An 18882-nucleotide genomic window follows, 5' to 3' on the forward strand; every position below is an offset into this window, starting at 1 on the left:
AAAGAAAAATCAATATGCACCAGTCAATGTAGTGTTATGGTGGACCATCAAAAATAATTGATGTCAATATACTTCATAATCTTCCCCTGTAATGTGTGGGATATAGTGCATAAACCAGGAAAAGGACTGCTGATTTTCTCAAATTCAGTTTTCAGAAATAATTGCAGCTCAGTTTTGTTCATTTCTAAACGCCACTCAGTGATCTTTTTATCTGCATACACTTCTTTTATAATCATAACTGATCTACTGTTACTTACAATTGTGTGAGCATTTTGTCATCATTGAAATATTGAGAAAGTCGAAGCAAATAGGACACCGAAGCAGGGCATCGACATTCTGTAGATGGGAGAGAAAAAAAAGACACTTAAATAACTACTATATCTATACATACACACACACACACACACACAAATATTTGTACAAAATTGCAAAATAAACTTGTCCTTTCTTGATCTTTGACCGCAAAGTACAATACTGTGCACATGTTCTGAGTCACCATTTATTTTTTTATATTTTTGGTTCACAGGAATCAGACTTTCTTGCAATTTTTTAAAGTGCTCTTGAGCAACAGCTCTCCAGCTTTCTGAATGGCTTTTTCTTTGAACATTGGCTGCTTTGTTGTTCATTTTCAGTCCAGTCATTGTAGGAATGTTTTTCCTCTTGTTACTCCACTAATTAATCCACTTAATACACTGACCTATGAATAATTCAACCATAAAAAATGTGCCTAACTTGAGGGATGAGCCAGTGTTGTGTCTACACTTAGCAAAGAACCAATTTTAAATTGTATCTTTAAGGACTTTGTTACTTCACAGCCTGGCAGTAGTAACTAAAGTAGCCTAACTTTGTAACTCTTCAGGATCCTGTACAATATCATCACCTAATAAAACTGAAAAATATTTTCTACCTGGGATGTTACATCTTGGGTCAAACTTTTTAATCAGTTACTTAATGTCCTCTTCTGCCAGCATGTAACCACATCAGTAATTTTCATCCACCATTTGCTCTTCTTGTCACATGGAGTCAAACTGGTGAGCGCTCCAGCAATGCTCTGTTGAGTCATTTGTTTCCATTTGGGTCACACATCACCAGCTGTTAGTATCCCCTTGTTGTATGCCTTCATAGCCTGAACAAATTAGCAGGAACAATTTTCTTTCATATTTGCAAAGTATTGTGCTTTGCTGGATGTCCTTATGAAATAGGAAAAGAAATCAGCAAAGGCCTGACAGAGGACCTGAGAGATGCATCTGAACCATCAGTTGATCCGCCTATTGTTCGCTGAAGCCTTATCAGAAATAGGCTCAATGGAAGGATGGCTGTCACAAAGATATTTTTGGTTCAAACTGTTATCAATATGTACAGAGGAGGTCAGGAGAGGGGTATTGTACAACATCTGAGTGTCTACAGCCATCTGTAAAACACAGTTAAGGCTTTGTCTTGTCTGTGGCTGCATTTCAGCCAGTGGTGTTGGTGATCTTGTCAAAATTGATTAAATCATAAACACACAAAAGGAAAGTCAGATTTTTATCTATCATGCAATACCACCTGGAAAACATCTGATTAACAACAGTTTTATTTTTCAGCACTGAAAAATGATCCCACACTGCTGATGCAGTAAATGCATACCTGGACAGAAAAAACAAAATGAATCAATCTGTCATGGATTGGCCTCCCCAGAGCCCAGACCTCAACATTACTGAAGTAGCGTGTAATCATCTTTACAAAGAAGAGAATAAAAGGCAGCCAACAACCAAAGAAGAGCTTTGAATATCCTGAAGACTACTTAAAGAAATGACAATAAAGATGCCTTAGAGTGTTCAGGCTGTGCTGAAGAATAAAGGCATACCAAATATTGACTTTCAAGCTTGTTAGAATTGTACAAACCCCGTTTTTGCCTTATATTTCCATGTAGGTTTTCACGTTTCAATAAATCACTGCACCTACTTCCCGTTTTTCTAGCAACACATAAAGACCTGAGGGGTGGCTCAAAACTTTTGCACAGTGCTGTATGTTTGGTTGGGTTGTTTCAGCGGTTTAAGTTTTAGCGCGTTCCTTTTAATGTTAAAGAGCAAACACGCAGGATTCTAGTTTGTGTGCTGCGATCAAAATTAAAGTTAAGTTAGACTGAGTTATGTCATTGCTGCACTGTAGCTCTAAAGTTAGCTAACGTTTTATTACCAGCTGTACATAAGCCAGTTACACCAGTCAGTTATGAAGAAAAGAGCTGGATGAATACGATTGTATATATAAATCCACGCTCAGCGTTGTTTGTTAGTTAACGGCCGAGAGTTGGTTTTCTCTTGTCTCTGGTTTTCAGTTAGCTGAGGGCTAACAGCAGGCATACCAACAAAACATGCGAAATCAAACACAACTACAACCTACTTTCAAACATGCGAGACTAGGTGGTAGATCCGCTTCCATCTCGAAGGCCATTTTTTCCGACATAAAGCGCAGATTCCTGAGAAAGTTAGCCGCAGTCCCTTCTTTTTTTATTCGGCGCTCAGCTGTGAGTGTCCCGCTCACAATACAGGGTGCGTCTGACGTAATTTGACAACTTCCGCTGAGCCACAAATACGTGAAGACTGTAGATGGGAGCGTCACTCTGTCAGAGTTCAGGTGACGTTAGATCAGATATATGCATCTGCCTTCACTGTTAACTTGTAGAAACATTACAGGAATTTTATTTTGCCTCTCATTATATTATATTATATTATATTATATTATATTATATTATATTATATTATATTATATTATATTATATTATATTATATTATATTATATTATATTATTTTATTGCTTGATGAATTGCAGAAAATAGCAATAAATGGCAAAACAAAGCATTTTTACAGTTTTACAACTTTTTTGCTGCAGTATAATTACAATACTGTATATGATGGACAGCATTTTTTTCCCACTTTGTTTCCGTTTCTAATGTGCTTTAATAGTTTTATCTTAGTGTAAGTTTAATCTTAGTATGTAATTTTAATCAGCTATTATTCAGTTTAGCTAATGTTTGCAAGACTTTGCAGGATTCGTAGTATAAGATGCAAAGATTCAGTGGACATCCAACAGCTGACCCTCCACTCCAGCTCAGTGGTAACCCAGCATCAACTGCAGCTCCAGGCTATTCAGCCATACAGCAGCTGAGCCAGGCAGGGCCAGGGCCAGGGTCAGACACCAATCGTACAGATGACCTTCCAGCATGTCAGCCAGTCCCAGACTCATTTCATCAACCTCTCAGCAGCTCCAGCCCCTGCACACAGCTGCTCCAACACCTCCTCTCCTGTCCACAACTCAACCCCAGAACTGGGATCCAGCCCTCACCAGCAGGGACAACTTTGTTCTGGAACAATCTGGTGGTCTCTTCCTCCTCTCCCACAGCCACCTCTCTCTTTAGCAGACAGAAGTGGTGGGGGAGGACGGTGTGGTCTGGGAGCAGGCTGTGCATGGGGAAGTCCCAGCTGATGGTACTGAGAGCTACGTGCAGCAGGCCCTCATGTAAAAAAAAAAAAAGGGAGTGCTCACAGAAAGTAATCTTGAGTCAGTCTTTGTTACCGGTGACCTGAAATACTTTATCACAATGTTTGAGGATCACCAGTATTTTATTTAATGTTCACTCATTGTCATATTTGGGAGATTTTTAGACTCTTTGTGTGTGTCTGTTGTTGCCTTTGTACTTAACAGTCCTGTAAATTGCCACTTATGAGTGTGTGTCTATATTGATGAGGTTGTGTTGCACAGTTGTTGCTATTATGTAATAACATATCATACCTTTTAGTAATATACAGCACATCTAATATGTAATGTGTGGCATCAACAAAGTTCCTACTGGAATAAATTGATTTAATTTATTTGATGGATTAAGCATGAAACACATGAGAAAATTAAAAAAAAAAAAAAAAAAATATGTGGACACTGAAGAATCCAAAAGCCATAAAGATTACACTTTTCTGGCTCCAGTGGAGGGAGCTAATGGGAAAGACAACCACTGCTAACTCCAACCATGAAATCTGAGAGTGGAAAATGGGTATTACAAAATAAATGACTTACTTGCGGTGCATGTAAAAGGACAGACTCTTCTTTTGTGGTGTCCACACCATGACAGCCTTAACTTTTCAAATGATAGAAACACAAGTGATTCTGGATGACAAGTGTAGTATGAAAAAAAAAAATTGGTACAACCAGTTCTGAGTTTGCCCTAAGCTGTATTATTCTAGTTATTCATGCCTTTGACGCTTGCTTTCAGGACTGTGTACTTGTTGATGGGAAAGGCATAAGTGCATCAATCTTGTCCTTAAACTGGTAAATGTTCCATGGATTTTTCAGAGGCCTCAGGCACACAGAAAATTAATACAGTTTCCCTTATTGAACTTTAAACTAGTAAGGCCTTACCCGAGGCCCACAATAGAATACACCATTCTCATTATTAGTATTATATTTTATTATGTTTAATAGCTGCTATAAATGACTTTGCATTTTTGCAAATGTCAACAGTTTCATACACTAACTGAATGCATTTAGACATAGACGTGAAGGTTAGCATTTCCTTTTAAGTCATAATGGTTAAAGAATCCATCCATTTTTTTTCCACTTATCTGTTTCAGGGAAAGAGGCAGGGTACACCCTGGACAGGCCACCAGCCTGTTGAAGGGGTAACACAGAGAGACAGACAACCATTCGCACTCACATTCACCTATGGGCATCTTTGGGCAATTTAGAATCACCAGTTAACCTAACCCCACTAACTGCATGTCTTTGAACTGTGTGAGGAAGCTGGACTACCCAGAGAGAACCCACACAGACACGGGGAGAACATGCAAATTCCACATAGAAAGATGGTGGATTTGAACCCAAGACCTTCTCGCCCAATGCACGTCTTTGAACTGTGGGAGGAAGCCAGAGTGCCCAGAGAGAACCCATGCAACCACAGGAAAAACACACAAATGCCACACAGAGGGTGGTTAAAACCAGGTTAAAACCCAGGACCTTCTTGCTGAGACTGCTAACCACTGCACCCCTGTACTGCCCATGGTTAATGAATAGTTAAACTAAAAATATCTTCCAACTCTGACATTTTATTCTGACTGTGTTTTACTTTGCCTGTTATGGGAGTACTGTGCCAGCAGACAAAATAAAATTAGTTCTGTCAGACAACTTTAGCTTCAAAATAATGTAAACCGGTGTCTGCAGAACAGACAAAAACAAAGGAAATGCTCCAGAGTAATTAAGCTATCAGATAAAACGTTGACCTTGAAAGTAAAGCCAGCGCATCGGTAAAGAGACATTTCCAATTTGATCAGTACAACAGAGAGCTGTATTTGACTTGCCAGCTGGCAGTTTGTAGCTTGTGGCCATTCCAGGCCCCAATTTCATTGATCATGTATCCTTAACGAGACACTAAGACCTTTGTAAGGCTGCACTTTGGGCTTAATTGTTGCCAGGACATGCACATATGTTGCTCTTAAATCTAAACCTGTTTCAACTATCCTTGTGTTAAATTGCCACCATTATAAACCGCTGTCTGTTTTGTAATCATAACTGTATATTAAATTCTATTGTAAAGGTTCCGTGCTGCTATTTATCAGATGAGTCCTGCTTATGTTGTCAACGTTATATGGAAACAAATCATATCGAGAAAACACACATGGACTTAGGAGCTATTTTTAAAAAAGCCAGTCAAAATGGGAAGGATACAATCGGGGTGCACATCAAAATTCTAATAATGGGGAAACCTTTTTGGATTTGAATTGAATTTTTTGGATTTCAGCCTTGAATATGCACTGACGATGAGTGAAAAACACTTCCCTGTTTCCAGTGACACTGAACTAATTATTCAGCCCTCTATGAGACTATTACAGGTGCTGCATCACAGATAATCAGTGATGTAATGACCACCTTAATATATACATTTTGTTGAGCATTAATCATAAGAAGTGTCATGGAAAAGGGCATGCCTCTGTAATAGGCTATCTGTTTTTCTTCATATGCATATATATAAATAATTTCCTGTGTGGCCAATGTTTCACCTATTAGACTGCACGGAAACCAAAAATGTTATCTGTGTCACTGACATTGTAAATGTCAAGGCAACACAAGCTACCATATTTGTTCTGGTAGGTCTGATTCACTGAATTCTTTGGTTATAGATGATAACAGGCAGCTTTAGTTTTTTTTTTTTTTTTCCACAGCCAAAAGTCTTTAACAAGGTTTTCTGTTGTCACAAGTCACAATTCATTGGTTGCTTTACATATTACACCTCAGAAGAGGTGAGCCATGCTTTAAGTCTGTAAATCTATACCAAATGAAGAAATCATTGCCATGGTCCTCGCACATTAACCAGTTTCCAAAAATTTAAACAGCTGTGTAATAAATACTCATAAAGAAGATAAAATAACAAATAACCTACAGAGAAGAACCACATAGAATACACTCATACTCTGATTGGTGCATTTTTGCTTCTGTGACCATCCAGTTCTTTTTTCAGCACTCTGTAGAGACATTCTTATGGGTTTGGAAACTGAGTATGTTTAATCACTGGATGCTCAACCATGTGGAAAATATATCCCTATATTAGCAAGATGACATGATGCACTGAGTGCCTGTGAGAGTCTCCATTTCAGATTTTCAGGAACTGTGTTACAGATTAAACCCATTACCAGGTATTTTACTCTGCGTCTATTTCAGTCTGTAATTTTGAGATGTTCTTTTCAGAGAACTGAATTACTGATTACGTGTGTTTAAGGATTATCTTTGGTGAACTGTTTTCTGATATTTTGACCCTCTAATCCAGGTTTTTATGTATTATTTATATCTGTTATCTTGACACACAAAAAAAGAAAAAACAGGGAAAATGTCTCAGTATTTAACACTGTATAGATTATTCTCAAATCTGTTTCTTTACTTAATTTACATGGGCTGTGATTTATGCTCAGTGCTTCTTAAGTTATGCACAGAGTGCCAGCTGGCATGGAAAGCAGGTTCTCCATTTCTGTCAATTCTTAAAAGAAGGTTAAACAAAGGCAGCAAGCCAAAGCCATTTAGCACAATCTTAAAGGTCACCAACAGATTTTTTTTTTTTTTTTTTACAAAACTTCACATGCAATGCTGTTTAGAATTTATTTATTTCTCACAAAGAAATACATTTTTAAAAAGTCCTCAAGCCATGTCAACCGACTTAAGCACCTCCTTAATCTAAAAGTCCAGAAACTTTAAATATGAAAATAATTCTCATGTTAATAGCTAAATGCACCAGATGTCTTCACAGTATATTCATGTGCGTAAATGTGAGAAGCATCTAAATTTGTACAGACATCATCCTGTGCAGCAACGATAGATATCAGGGGGAATAAATCATAAAGATTTCTGGGGCCAGATTTTAAAAGATCTCAACCACATAAGTTTATAAAGTTAATTACAATTATTTAAAAAACATTTTGCATTTTTCACAACATTTGAGGCCATTTTTTTTGTCATTCAGACGAATAATGTCCAGTAGAAACTGAGTGTTGTGTTTATGATTTCACATAGAAAAAGACTGCAGCTCCTTGCCATTATGCAGAACCTTTGAACTAGAGACATCTGTGGGGAAAACGTGTTCGGCCCTTCTTGACTGAAGCGTAGCATTTTAATGTGGATTCAAACAAGCGCCACACATGAGAAATTCGCTAAGGATGCTAGCTGAGGTTTCACATTTGCAATTGTATGCAGCTTTGTGATGGCTTGTCGCTATACTTTCACTGAAATATATTTCAAAAGATGAGAGTGTGCAGCTCCAGAGATTGTAAAAATCTCCAACAAACACTGTGGATCACTGCTGTGTGCTCCTTCATTTTCTTATTCCCAGAGAAAAGTGGCTCTTCTTGTGAAACTCAATCCAGGCATTACCATAAAAGTACCGTGTTAAATTATAATAGTTGTATGTGAATATAGAATCTAAGATAAGCTACAGTTCTTTTTTTGGTGGTCAGTTCTTGATTTTCTTTTTCTGTTTATTCTGCATTGTTTTGAAATTTGGTTCTCTGTCATTTAACTGCAGGCAAATAGTGACAATAACCCCTTGGTGTTATAATATTTTTGGTAACAAGTGGATTTTCAAGCAGGACACACCAGGAAGCAGTTTTAAGGGTTTTATTGGAAAAGAGTGTTTGAGGGGTTTGAGGTAAAGGTGGCTGGGCTGGAATCCAGACAGAGCTTGGAGAGAGGAGGCAGTGAGACTGCCAGGGGAGAGTGGGCTGGCAGGAGAGCACCAGGTAATAGATGAGCAGGGTCGCTAGCAGACAGACACACCGTGATCCAAGCACACAGAAGGAACTGGTTAGCATGAAGGAAAGTATAAGGAAACAAACTAACAGTGTAGCAGACAGAATTATTGGGTGAAAAGTGGCTGGAGAAGTTAGTGATGAGATGATGAGGTGCAGGCAGGTGAGAAAGACGGGTGAATGACGGGGAGGGAAGAAGCAACACACAGAGATAACACCACAGGCAGGCACACAAGTTCAAGTTCATCAGTTCAGTTGACATTCAAAGAATATATAATTTTATGGACATTCAGCTTTTTAATGAGAGGATATTATTGTGAAGCAGGCTCCAACACTTATGACATTGTCAGCTCTATTTAATCCTATTACTGATACTTTTAGGACCCTTATTTTAATGGTCTGCTTTCCAGGAAGATTTGCACTAACAATATAGACTCAATTAAGTAATGAATATTAAATCATAGAACAAATAAGATCTTAGCCTATCTCCTAAATGTCTGCAATTAAACATATTGTTTTGGTCAGTTTCACTTCACTTCAAAGATTCGTCACAACTTCACAAACATATTTGGTCTGACAATGAAAAGAAAAACAAAAAATCACAACTATACAAAAATAAGCAGCCATAAGAGCTCAGAGCTTTCACACCAACCTATGTGGTGTCAGGGCGTATTATCAGGAGAAATATTTATTGACCTGGTTTCATGCAAGGCATGTCATGTGTTCTTTGGCTTGACTCATGGGAGAGGTGCAAGTAAACAATAACAACTACAGGGGCAGCGTGTCTGTGGATCTTTGTCTTCAAGCTAAATTTATTATGTATGCTGCATATGCACTACCCTGCTTCACCCCTGCACTTCAAAGATACAGGCACAGCTAGAAATGGCACTGAATTTAGAGGTGTTGCAATCTATTATACCGTGCAAGTCTGAGTTCCTTTTCATTTATGATTATAAAGCAAGTCCCACTGCGATATGCTTCATGGATTTTTAGAAACACACAAAACGTTTCAATTTCTGATTGAGGTTAAACCTGTATTTTTTTAAAATCACCAAAGGACAATTAATGATTCCCATACAGTGCAAATTACTATGTATCTGAGGCATCTCTTCTGCACCCTGATTTCTATCTGACAGACTGGAAACATATAAAAATAAAGAAGCTTGATGTTCTCATCTTTTCACAGAAAAGTCCCATGTGTCTTCCCTGCAGTGAACTTTTGATATGTTCTAGGCTCTCACTCAACTAAAAACATCTCTGATTTAGTCCCTTCACTATTCATGTACAATGTCAAAGCAGTATTGAGAAGAACTGAAATCGTACCTACTCACTGCAAGACATTAGGGAAGTGTTTTAGCTTACTGTAGTGCACAGTAGTGTATTGTAATACTGCAATGGCACACAGTTGGCATACAGTTATGTGAAAAAGAAAGTTTTCACAGGACTCCATGCAGTGCTGTAAAAACTAAGTACATCCCATGATTCAGTACTTTCCACACCAACCTCTATCAGCAATAACTTGAAGTAATTGGTTTCTGTGTAACCTCATCAATTTCTCACATCATTGTGGAGGAATTTTGACAAACTCTTCTTTACATTGTTTCCATTCATTAAGGTTTGCAGGCATTTGTTTATGCACAACTCTTTTAAGATCCTCCCACTGCATTTCAATCAGGTTGAGGTCTGGACTTTCACTGGGTCATTGCAACACCTGGATTCTCCAACAAACTTTAGCTGTTGGAGAGACGGCTTCACATTTGACTCTAGAATACTTTGGTATACAGAGGAGTTCATGCTCAACTCAATCACTGCAAGGTGTCCAGCTCCTGTGGATGCAAAACAAGCCCAAATTACCACCGTGCTTGACAGCTGGTATGGAGTGTTCGTGCTGATATGCCATGTTTGGTCTTCACTAAATGTGGTGCTGTGACGATCAGTTAATCAAGTGCATTGATTATTTACTGTCTTAATTCATATGGAAGCAATAAGTGTGTACTTATTCTAAGGGTGTACTTAGTTTTTCACAGGATTGCTTAGAGTTCCGTGAAAAGTTGTAAGCTGTAACCTATTTTTAACATTTCTGCTTTAGTAAACTCTATATACAGTAAATTTTCTGACATCATGCTTTCTCTCTTTGAACATGAAGATAACTACATATCGCTAATGTTTTAGCTATGAAATAATCCACATGGAAATGTTGTCTTCAATGAAAAATGACTTTGATTTATTGTCGTTATTACCATGAATGATCTATGGCTCTTCACTGGCACCTCAAACGCTTTTAACCAGAGAGTGTGACTACATCATTTTGAGCTAACTAAGCTGAAGACAGAGAAGGTGAAAGAAGTTATGATAATTCTGTTCTGCTGTGACTCTCACAATGAGATTATTTGTTGCTGGTGCGTTTTCTGTCATTTGTGCATTAATTATGATGGAGGACAAGCCAAACCGGGCCACTAGAGAGGCTTATGCAACTTATTTTTCAAACGGGCTGCAGCATCTGTTGTTGTTGAGACCTGGCTCGTTCTAGAGATGAAAGCGTTCCTGTAACAGAGGAAACAACAGTACATTTTGTTGCCAATTACATTTTTTTCTTATTCTTTTATTTCTAAGTAATCGAAATAATTTATTACATCATTGGCAAGATTACTTTTTACACGTCACTTTTTCATTGACAGAAGACACATTTTCAGCTTTTACCATCCTTGTTGTTGTGCTGCCTAAGACCATCTGGGATGTGTGCCACGGTGGTCACTACCAGATCAAATAAAGGAATTCAATAAATTCAATATTTATTATACTTAAGTATACTAAGTATTCAGTTAATATCATTTTCCTTGTACAGACATGTCAATGTCTGTTTTTTTCTGTTATTGAATTTAGTGTCAAAATAGCTGCCATTGTTTATGAATATTTTTAAGTGATGTGGGATTACATCTCTAACACAGAAAGATCTCCGGATGATCTTATCACTCAGTGTGTAGTTACTAACCTAACTGTGGTCTAAAAGGATACCTCTAGAAATCTTTTCTTGTTAGTAAATGGTAACCCTAATGAAAAATGTGAGCACGGTTGCTTGTTTGACATGTTCTGGTCTAACAGGGTTTTCTCAGGTGGAACAAATTAAATTTTGCTTATGTTCTGTCAGTGGGAGCTGCCAGTAGAACACTCCCTGACCAATGGACTAGAAAGCCAATTTCAAAGGGAGATGTAATCATATAATTTATGCAAAAAATGTGTTCCTTTTTCCTTAGTTAAAGAGTAATGACAAATTGCTGACTGCACACTCAAAAATGTGAAGCTCGTGCCCGTCTGGCACTTTCTGTGCTGCAGAGTCTCCATCAGGTGGTCACTGAATGAATTACAAAATCTGGTTTATAGGCGGCATCAGTCTAACATTTGTAAGTGTCACTTAATTTTCATCTTCTCCATTTAAAATGACTAAAAATTTGTTTTTTGCCACTGTATCGTTTTGTCTTGTGTAAATATTAATTTATTCTGTTGAATTGCTGTTTAAAGGTTCTATGAAAACAAATTTGCTGTCCCAGTTTTGGGACAAGCAATGCAATGTAAACAGTACAGTCGTGGCCAAATGTTTTGTGAATGACACTAGTATTGGTTTTCACAGTTTGCTGCTTCAGTGTTTTTAGATATTTTTGTCAAATGTTTCTATTGTATACTGAATTATAATGGCAAGCAGTTCATCAGTGTCAAAGGCTTTTATTGACAGTTACATTAAGTTTGTGCAAAGAGTCAGTATTTGGAGTGTTCCTTCCTTTTCAAGACTTCTGCAATTCGCTCTGGCATGCTGTCAATCAACTTCGGGGCCAAATCCTGACTGATAGCAATCCACTCTTGTTTGGAGTTTGTCAGAATTTGTGGGGTTTTGTTTGTCAATCCACTTCTGGAGGATTGGAAAAGAGGTCCTTTGCCATTATTTGCAATTAATCTGATAACTCTTCATTACATTCTGGAGTATAAGCAAATTACCATCTTAAAAACTGAAGCAGCAATCTTTGTGAAAACCAATACCTCAGTGTTTTCAAAACTTTTGGCCACAGTTGTATATATTCATTGATCCCTGTCATAGTCTTCATTGGTGACTGTGTTTTGGAGTTTGTCCCAGCTCCAGGTTGTGGGACAGGCAGGCCATTTCTCCTCCCTCTGGGGCGGAATCGGAGTTGCCACTAAGCAGCCAGGAATCCCTGTTTCTCATCAAGCTGCAATCAACAACCAGCACTTAAGGACCAGTTGGTGTCTCCAGTCTTTGCCAGATAGTTTGCTACTAAATTGGCTCTCCAAATGTTCTTTCCTTGTGGTTTGCTCTTCACTGCATTAATGTCTTTGCTTACCTATTTCCAATTCCATCTCAGCTGGCTCAAGAGCTGATTGCCTACCAACACAACTCACTGTACCTGTCTCTGTGGAATTGGTGTTTCTCTCTGGCAAACACTCACCTGCTCTTCACCACTAGTCCTTTGCATCCCTGCCGGCCCTCCTGGAACTCCTTTCATCCTGAGTAAACTAACTGGTAACCCCCTCCCCATGAGAGAGATGCCAAGATCCAAACGTGGCCAATGGTATGCTGCTCCCAGAGTTGTGGCATTTGCCAATGCTGCAATGGCCAGCCGCTTGCTGAAAGTGGCCCATGCTGATGCTGAAACAGTTTGCCTCTTGGTAAAAGTGGCATGCCACTCCCGAATTGCGGCATTTGCCTGTCTGCATGAGGGGGCACGAGAAGAGCAACACTTAAGTGTTAAACCAGTTAAAATGTCCTTTCTTGTGCAATAAAGTCTCGAAAAATTTATTTAAATTTCCTTTTGCAATATTTTGTTTTACTCAGTTTGAATGAATCACAGATTATGTGGCCATTGTTATATTTCTTTTTTTTTTTTTTTTTAACTCACTTTATTAAGCTTCAAACACGAAAAATTATATTGCAGATATAAACATTAAATTGAACACAGAACCTTTCCTGGCACAAGAAAAGAAAGGAGAGAGGAAGAGAGAACAAAAAAAAAACAGAAACAGAGAACAGCATACAGTTGAATTATTTCTTTTCCCCCTCTCTTTCCAGATATATCTTAATTGGTGACCACCTCTTAACAAAAATGTCTTTCTTCAGTCTCAGCTGTGCAGTTAGATCTTCCATAATATAAATGGCCTTTAATCTTTTGATCCACTGGGTTATTGTTGGTGCTGTCACTTGCTTCCACAGGACGGTTATCATTTTTTTGGCGGCCAAGAGTAAAACATTTACTATATTAAGTCTTTCAGCAGTGAGGCCTAGCAAGTCTTTGGGTATACATCCCAGTACATAGTATTCTAGACACAGGGGTAAGTCCACTCCCAAAATTACATGAATTTCCTTCTTGATATCCAGCCAGAACTTCTGGAGATACAAACAGTCCCAAAAGATGTGGGTATGGTCCCCAATCTTCCTGCAGCCTCTCCAGCACAGTGGTGAGCATGAGGGGAAAAAGCCAGCCAATTCCATTGGAGTCCTAAAGAATCTAACCTTCACCTTCCAGTCAAATTCCTTATATGTGGGGCTGTTAATAATTTTATTGCTAGATATGAAACTATCCTCCCATTCCATTTCTCCAATAATGATCATTGTTATATTTCTTAACATTTAATAATGCCATGTTGTCACACACCATGGCTTTCATTGTCCTTTGGTAATCAATCTATCAATAAATAGTAATAATAAAAAAGTTATATTACTGCCATGGACATATACTTTTTTAGCGCCGTGAAGTGACAGTATAGACTTACTTGACAGCAGTGACCTGATTTTCATTCCATAAATATGTTATTAAAACAATATCTTTTCAAAAACTTTGCTTTATACAAAGCATTAAATCACTCTGCTCTTCCCGTTAGCTTGGTGACATGCTTTTGAAATGCCTTATTATGAACCCTTAGGCCTACATTCTTATAGCTTATAGCTGGGGTAGCCTTTGCTAATATGGTTAGCCTAGAAATCCGATAAAGGGTTCAGTTCTGAACATGCCCAAGTATACCCTCTAATTTAAATGTATGTTACCATGTAATTCGTAGCCTACGAACAAATTATGTGCATTTTAAAGCCTAGCTATTTTAATAATATGACTAGTGTTTACAGTATAACTGAGCACTTAATCAGTACTTAATTAACTCAGAAACTCTTCAGACCAGGCAACATTTTTCCAGTTTTCTGTTGTCCAACTTTGGTGAGCCAATGCAAATTGTAGCCTCAGTTTCCTTTTCTTAGCCAACAGGAGGCACCCGGTGTGGTCTTCTGCTGCTGTAGCCCATCTGATTCAGGGTTGTACATTAAGAGATGCTCTTCTGCATACCTTGGTTGTAATGAGTGGTTATTTGAGTCACCTTCCTATCTGCTCAAAGCATCCTGGTCAATCCTCAGACCTCTGGCATCAACAAGGCATTCTCACCAGGGGAGCTGCCGGTTTAGAAGTAAGAACGCATTGTTATTGCAATTCAATTCCATTTTATTTTATTTTTACAGCGCCAAATCACAACAAACAGTTGGCTAAAGGCACTTTAGGTAAGGTAAAGACCCTAAAATAAGAGAAAACCCAACAATCAGAGGACCCCTATGAGTAAGCACTTGGTGACAGTGGGAAGGAAAAACTCCCTTTTAACTGGAACTAAATTTCACACAAGTATTGCTGAGTTAAGACTAAAATAAACCTTTTTTTTTTTTCAGTTTCCACATCCACAAGTATTTTAAATGACAGAGTATATAACAGTCACCTTGAGGCACTTTATATTGTCAGTTAAAGTTCATATAATATTAGAGAGAAAACCCCAACTCAAACAACCCTCTATGAGCAAGCACTTGGCGACAGTGGGAAGGAAAAACTCCCTTTTAACTGGAAGAACCCTCCTGCAGAACCAGGCTCAGGGAGGGGCAGTCATCTGCTGTGACAGGTTGGGGCTGAGGCTGGGGCTAATTGAAGATAGCAAAGAAAAATATTTCATTGATTACTTTTTTTGCTTTTTCTTTTCAAGCCACAAAATAAGAAACTGAGAAAATGACAGAGCAAAAATGGTTTTTATTTGGACGCAGGAGTTTTCAACATCCAGTCACTGGCATGATGTACGTTACATCACAGGTTTCAACCCACCAGACACTCACCAACAAACAGCATCACTAGACAAACAGTTAAAGAGAAAGTAAACAGTGTGACAGCAACTCACACTCCGGTCCTCCGATGGGGCCTCGTTCTGTTCTCTCGCTGCGATTTTCTTCTTGATCAATAGTTTGCTGTCTAACTCATGTCACCAGACAAACAGTGTAACCCACTTAAGCACACATTCCAGAAAAGCAAATGTCAGTGTAACATCGCATGTAGGGACCGATGAAAGCGCACCAAGTGCCTTATAACCTCTAAATGTAGAGGGTCCACATGAGTCCATCTGTCAGCAAGAACACTGCAGTGACATTTCTTTGAAAGGGAAAGAGCGAAATGGCAAGAATTAAAGGCTCAACCACAGCACAGGCAGTTCACAGGGAAAATAAAAAAAACAAAGGAAATATTCTGAGATGATTCTACTGCACTTTGCCAGTAGATTATGTATACAGTAGTTCTTATAGCTCCTGTTCTTAAGGGTTCACCCAAACACAGACAAGCAGTTCTTGATGGTTCTTTACACAACATATTCCTTATGTTGGCCTGACTACTGAGTAGCAAGAGAAAATAAAGATAAAAAAGGCAACATCAGTCTGTAATAAACATGACAACTAACAACATATCACAGTTAAAAAAAAAGTAAAAAAGTAAAAGTACAATAAAAATTGATGTGCACAAAAGGCACTCAAAATTTCTGTTCCACTTACAGTCTATAAATTAAAAAAAAAAATCTAGGTAAATATGATTTATTCCCCCCTTTTTAAATTGTGTGCTTTCTTCATATTTTAAACAGATGCTTTTTGTAACATATATATATATCAACAGGTGAAAAACCCATAACCAGGACAATAAGATATTGATGAATTTAACCGATGAGCTCCCGATAATAATGCCCAAGAAGAGCAAGTCTCTGCTGGTTCACGCAACACCAGCAGGAACCAGCAGAGGGTGTGACAGCACTATGTAAATGTAAATGCTATATTGACTTATTTTCTAGTAGTAGTAGCTCTCTGGTCTTAATAATCCATCCACCCTGTACTTTGATACATAGATAAATAATTTGATAGCTGAAAAGCAAACAACACACCAACAACAAGCAAGTATTCTCATTTTATATAATGTATCTGCATCTGACAGGGGAATCAGTGATTTACATGCTAATAATTTTGTTAGGTTTAATGTCTTTTTTATTATTTTGTTTTTGTTCAATCAGGCATTGTTAGTTTTCCCTCACTTCTGATCTAGCAACAGCTTAATTCATTGCTCTCAAACTCCATAAATACTAAGGCCAGTTACTTAGTCCAATGTTTAATTGAGTTGTGCGTTTCACCAAGCCAAGGCACCGCACACCATTGAGTCCCACGTTACAGCGCCAAACATGCAGAACAGAGCAGGCTCTTTGGGATGCGGATTACAAGGTTTCTAGACTACAGCTGTCAGGATGACAAGAGGAACAGTAGATATAAATACTTAAATGTTCTTATTTAGATTTCCTCCAACAGAAAAGTACGAATCTACAGTCTGAGCACATTTGTATCTATAAACAAACTATCACGTTGAAGGCAGAAAGAAGGAGGCCACTCTGTTAGCAGTAATGTTACAACATCTACTTCCTCGGCTGTTCTGGGAGAGCACAGCATTTTCAGTACGAAAGAGGAACCATCAAAGGTTTCACTGTTTCTTTCGTAATACTAAAAAAAAAAATAATAATAATAATAAAAAAATAATAATACGAATGTGACTTGAACCTGAAAAACTGTCAAAAACATACTTTGTGTTGTTTCCAGCAGCAATTCGTTGTATATAGTTTAAATGTATTCCAAGCACACCATATATGGTACATCTGAACACTTTTGTATTTTTTTAACAGCTAAATTAAAATGTTTTCATTTTACTGGAGATGATAAAAGGGTATTTCAGAATCCTTATAAGTGCCATTCACACCAACCCTTTGCAACGTTTCATATCAACCTGTACATAAATAACACTTAAAAATTACTAGCTATATATTATGTACAAGTTTACCACAGGATTCCTACATTAGTTGGTGCATTATTCTTCTGCATTCCATACACGGCAAATAGAAAAAGAACAAAACAAAACATGGAAACAGACGTGTGATGTCTGTTCACTGTTCAACCATGCGCGATGGTAGAAGCTGACTTATTGTATTGTAGTACTGATTAGTAATGCCTACGACTTCACAGATAAACTTCATGCCAAGATGCTCCATCTTTTGCAGTGATGCCCACACAAAAGATAATGTACGACAACACGCCGCTACTTTTTAAAAAATATTTTATAAAACCTGATTTTAGTTTTTATTATTGTGGATAAAAGTTTAAAGTTATATTTATTTCTTAAGATTAGCAAGCTTGTTCACAGGTCACCTCATCTCATATCTGTCAGTGATGCGAGTCTTAAAAGTTTCCCTTATTTTGTCCAATCCGTGCATGCAAGATTAAATTCCACTGTTATGTTGCTGAACATCCAATGTATTATAATACAAACAGAAAGCTTGGTGACTTCAAGTAAGTTTGTATTTACAGCCATAAGGCCTTTGCCCAAAAAGGGCAAACAGACATACTATTTTAACACCTGAACACCTGCACCTGCCGACGTGAGGTGTTTTCACATAACAGGAGGACTGGGACTGGCTGGACTGTATGTGATGGGTAGAAAACCAAATTTCACACAAGTATTGCTTCACTTGCATTCATTGCATCTCTGAAACAAAAGCCACAGAATTTTGTTAAAACTGAGGTATAACTGAAATACACATATTGTAATACACATTTACTGTAGTTGAATCAAGTTTCAGCTGAGCTTTATCACATCTCTATAGCTTCTGCCACTGCTTTATTACCATGGTTACATACTTTAAGAGCTTCAGTGGCATCCTTTATATATGAATTAAGGAAAAAGCAGATGGGAAAACATCCAGGTCTGCTTTGCACACATCAATATCCGTTTCCATAAGCTTTTCTCCCACTTGGAAAGCTTCACAGCTTTCTCACCTAGAAGCTTCCACCTTTGCTACATGGTACCAGACTTATCTCCGCCATCACTGGAAATATTCACATTGGAACCTGCAGCTGTATTGTTACTCGGAAACATCTTCTCAGTGGGAGTCACAGCAGGACTGCCGACTCCCGAAGAGCTGGAGCTGCTTGAGCGGTGCTGTGTTGGAGGAGGGCGCACTGGTCTCATGGGTGGGGGGCGTAGCTGAGCCCCAGCCAGCCGGGCGGAGAGGGCAGGTTTGAATGTGGTCATCATCTCAGATGTGGAGCTGCTACTGCGGCGCATGGCTGCATCTGGATCACGGATCATAATGGTGTGCAGTGGACTGCCGGGCTCTGAGCTAACTGGATTCTTCATTGGCTCCAGGGTGTCCAAGACCACATCGGGAGCCTGTTTAACGGTGTTTTGGCGCTCCAGCTCCCGCAGCTCATGAAGTGCTGTATTCATAGTTTTCTCTATGTCCT

At 38.4% G+C, this 18882-nt stretch overlaps 2 protein-coding genes across 2 annotated transcripts in view; both read right to left on the reverse strand.

Annotated features, from left to right (window-relative positions):
• Positions 1–2549, reverse strand: part of rad18 (RAD18 E3 ubiquitin protein ligase) — a 40205-nt gene extending 37656 nt beyond the window's left edge. Inside the window, exons 1-2 of the mRNA XM_030729986.1 lie at positions 2383–2549; positions 258–336 (exon numbers count right to left, since the gene is read on the reverse strand). Coding sequence (XP_030585846.1) covers positions 258–336; positions 2383–2445 — 142 coding nt within the window. The 5' untranslated portion in view covers positions 2446–2549. The remainder of the gene's footprint in view (positions 1–257; positions 337–2382) is intronic.
• A 12773-nt stretch (positions 2550–15322) lies between these two features.
• The window catches only part of srgap3 (SLIT-ROBO Rho GTPase activating protein 3), a 63293-nt gene continuing 59733 nt past the window's right edge, over positions 15323–18882 (reverse strand). The window contains 1 exon segment of the mRNA XM_030729982.1: positions 15323–18880. Within this exon segment, the coding sequence (XP_030585842.1) occupies positions 18434–18880 (447 nt within the window). The 3' untranslated portion in view covers positions 15323–18433.

This window comes from Archocentrus centrarchus, chromosome 5, assembly GCF_007364275.1.
Source record: "Archocentrus centrarchus isolate MPI-CPG fArcCen1 chromosome 5, fArcCen1, whole genome shotgun sequence".
Lineage (NCBI taxonomy): Eukaryota > Metazoa > Chordata > Actinopteri > Cichliformes > Cichlidae > Archocentrus > Archocentrus centrarchus.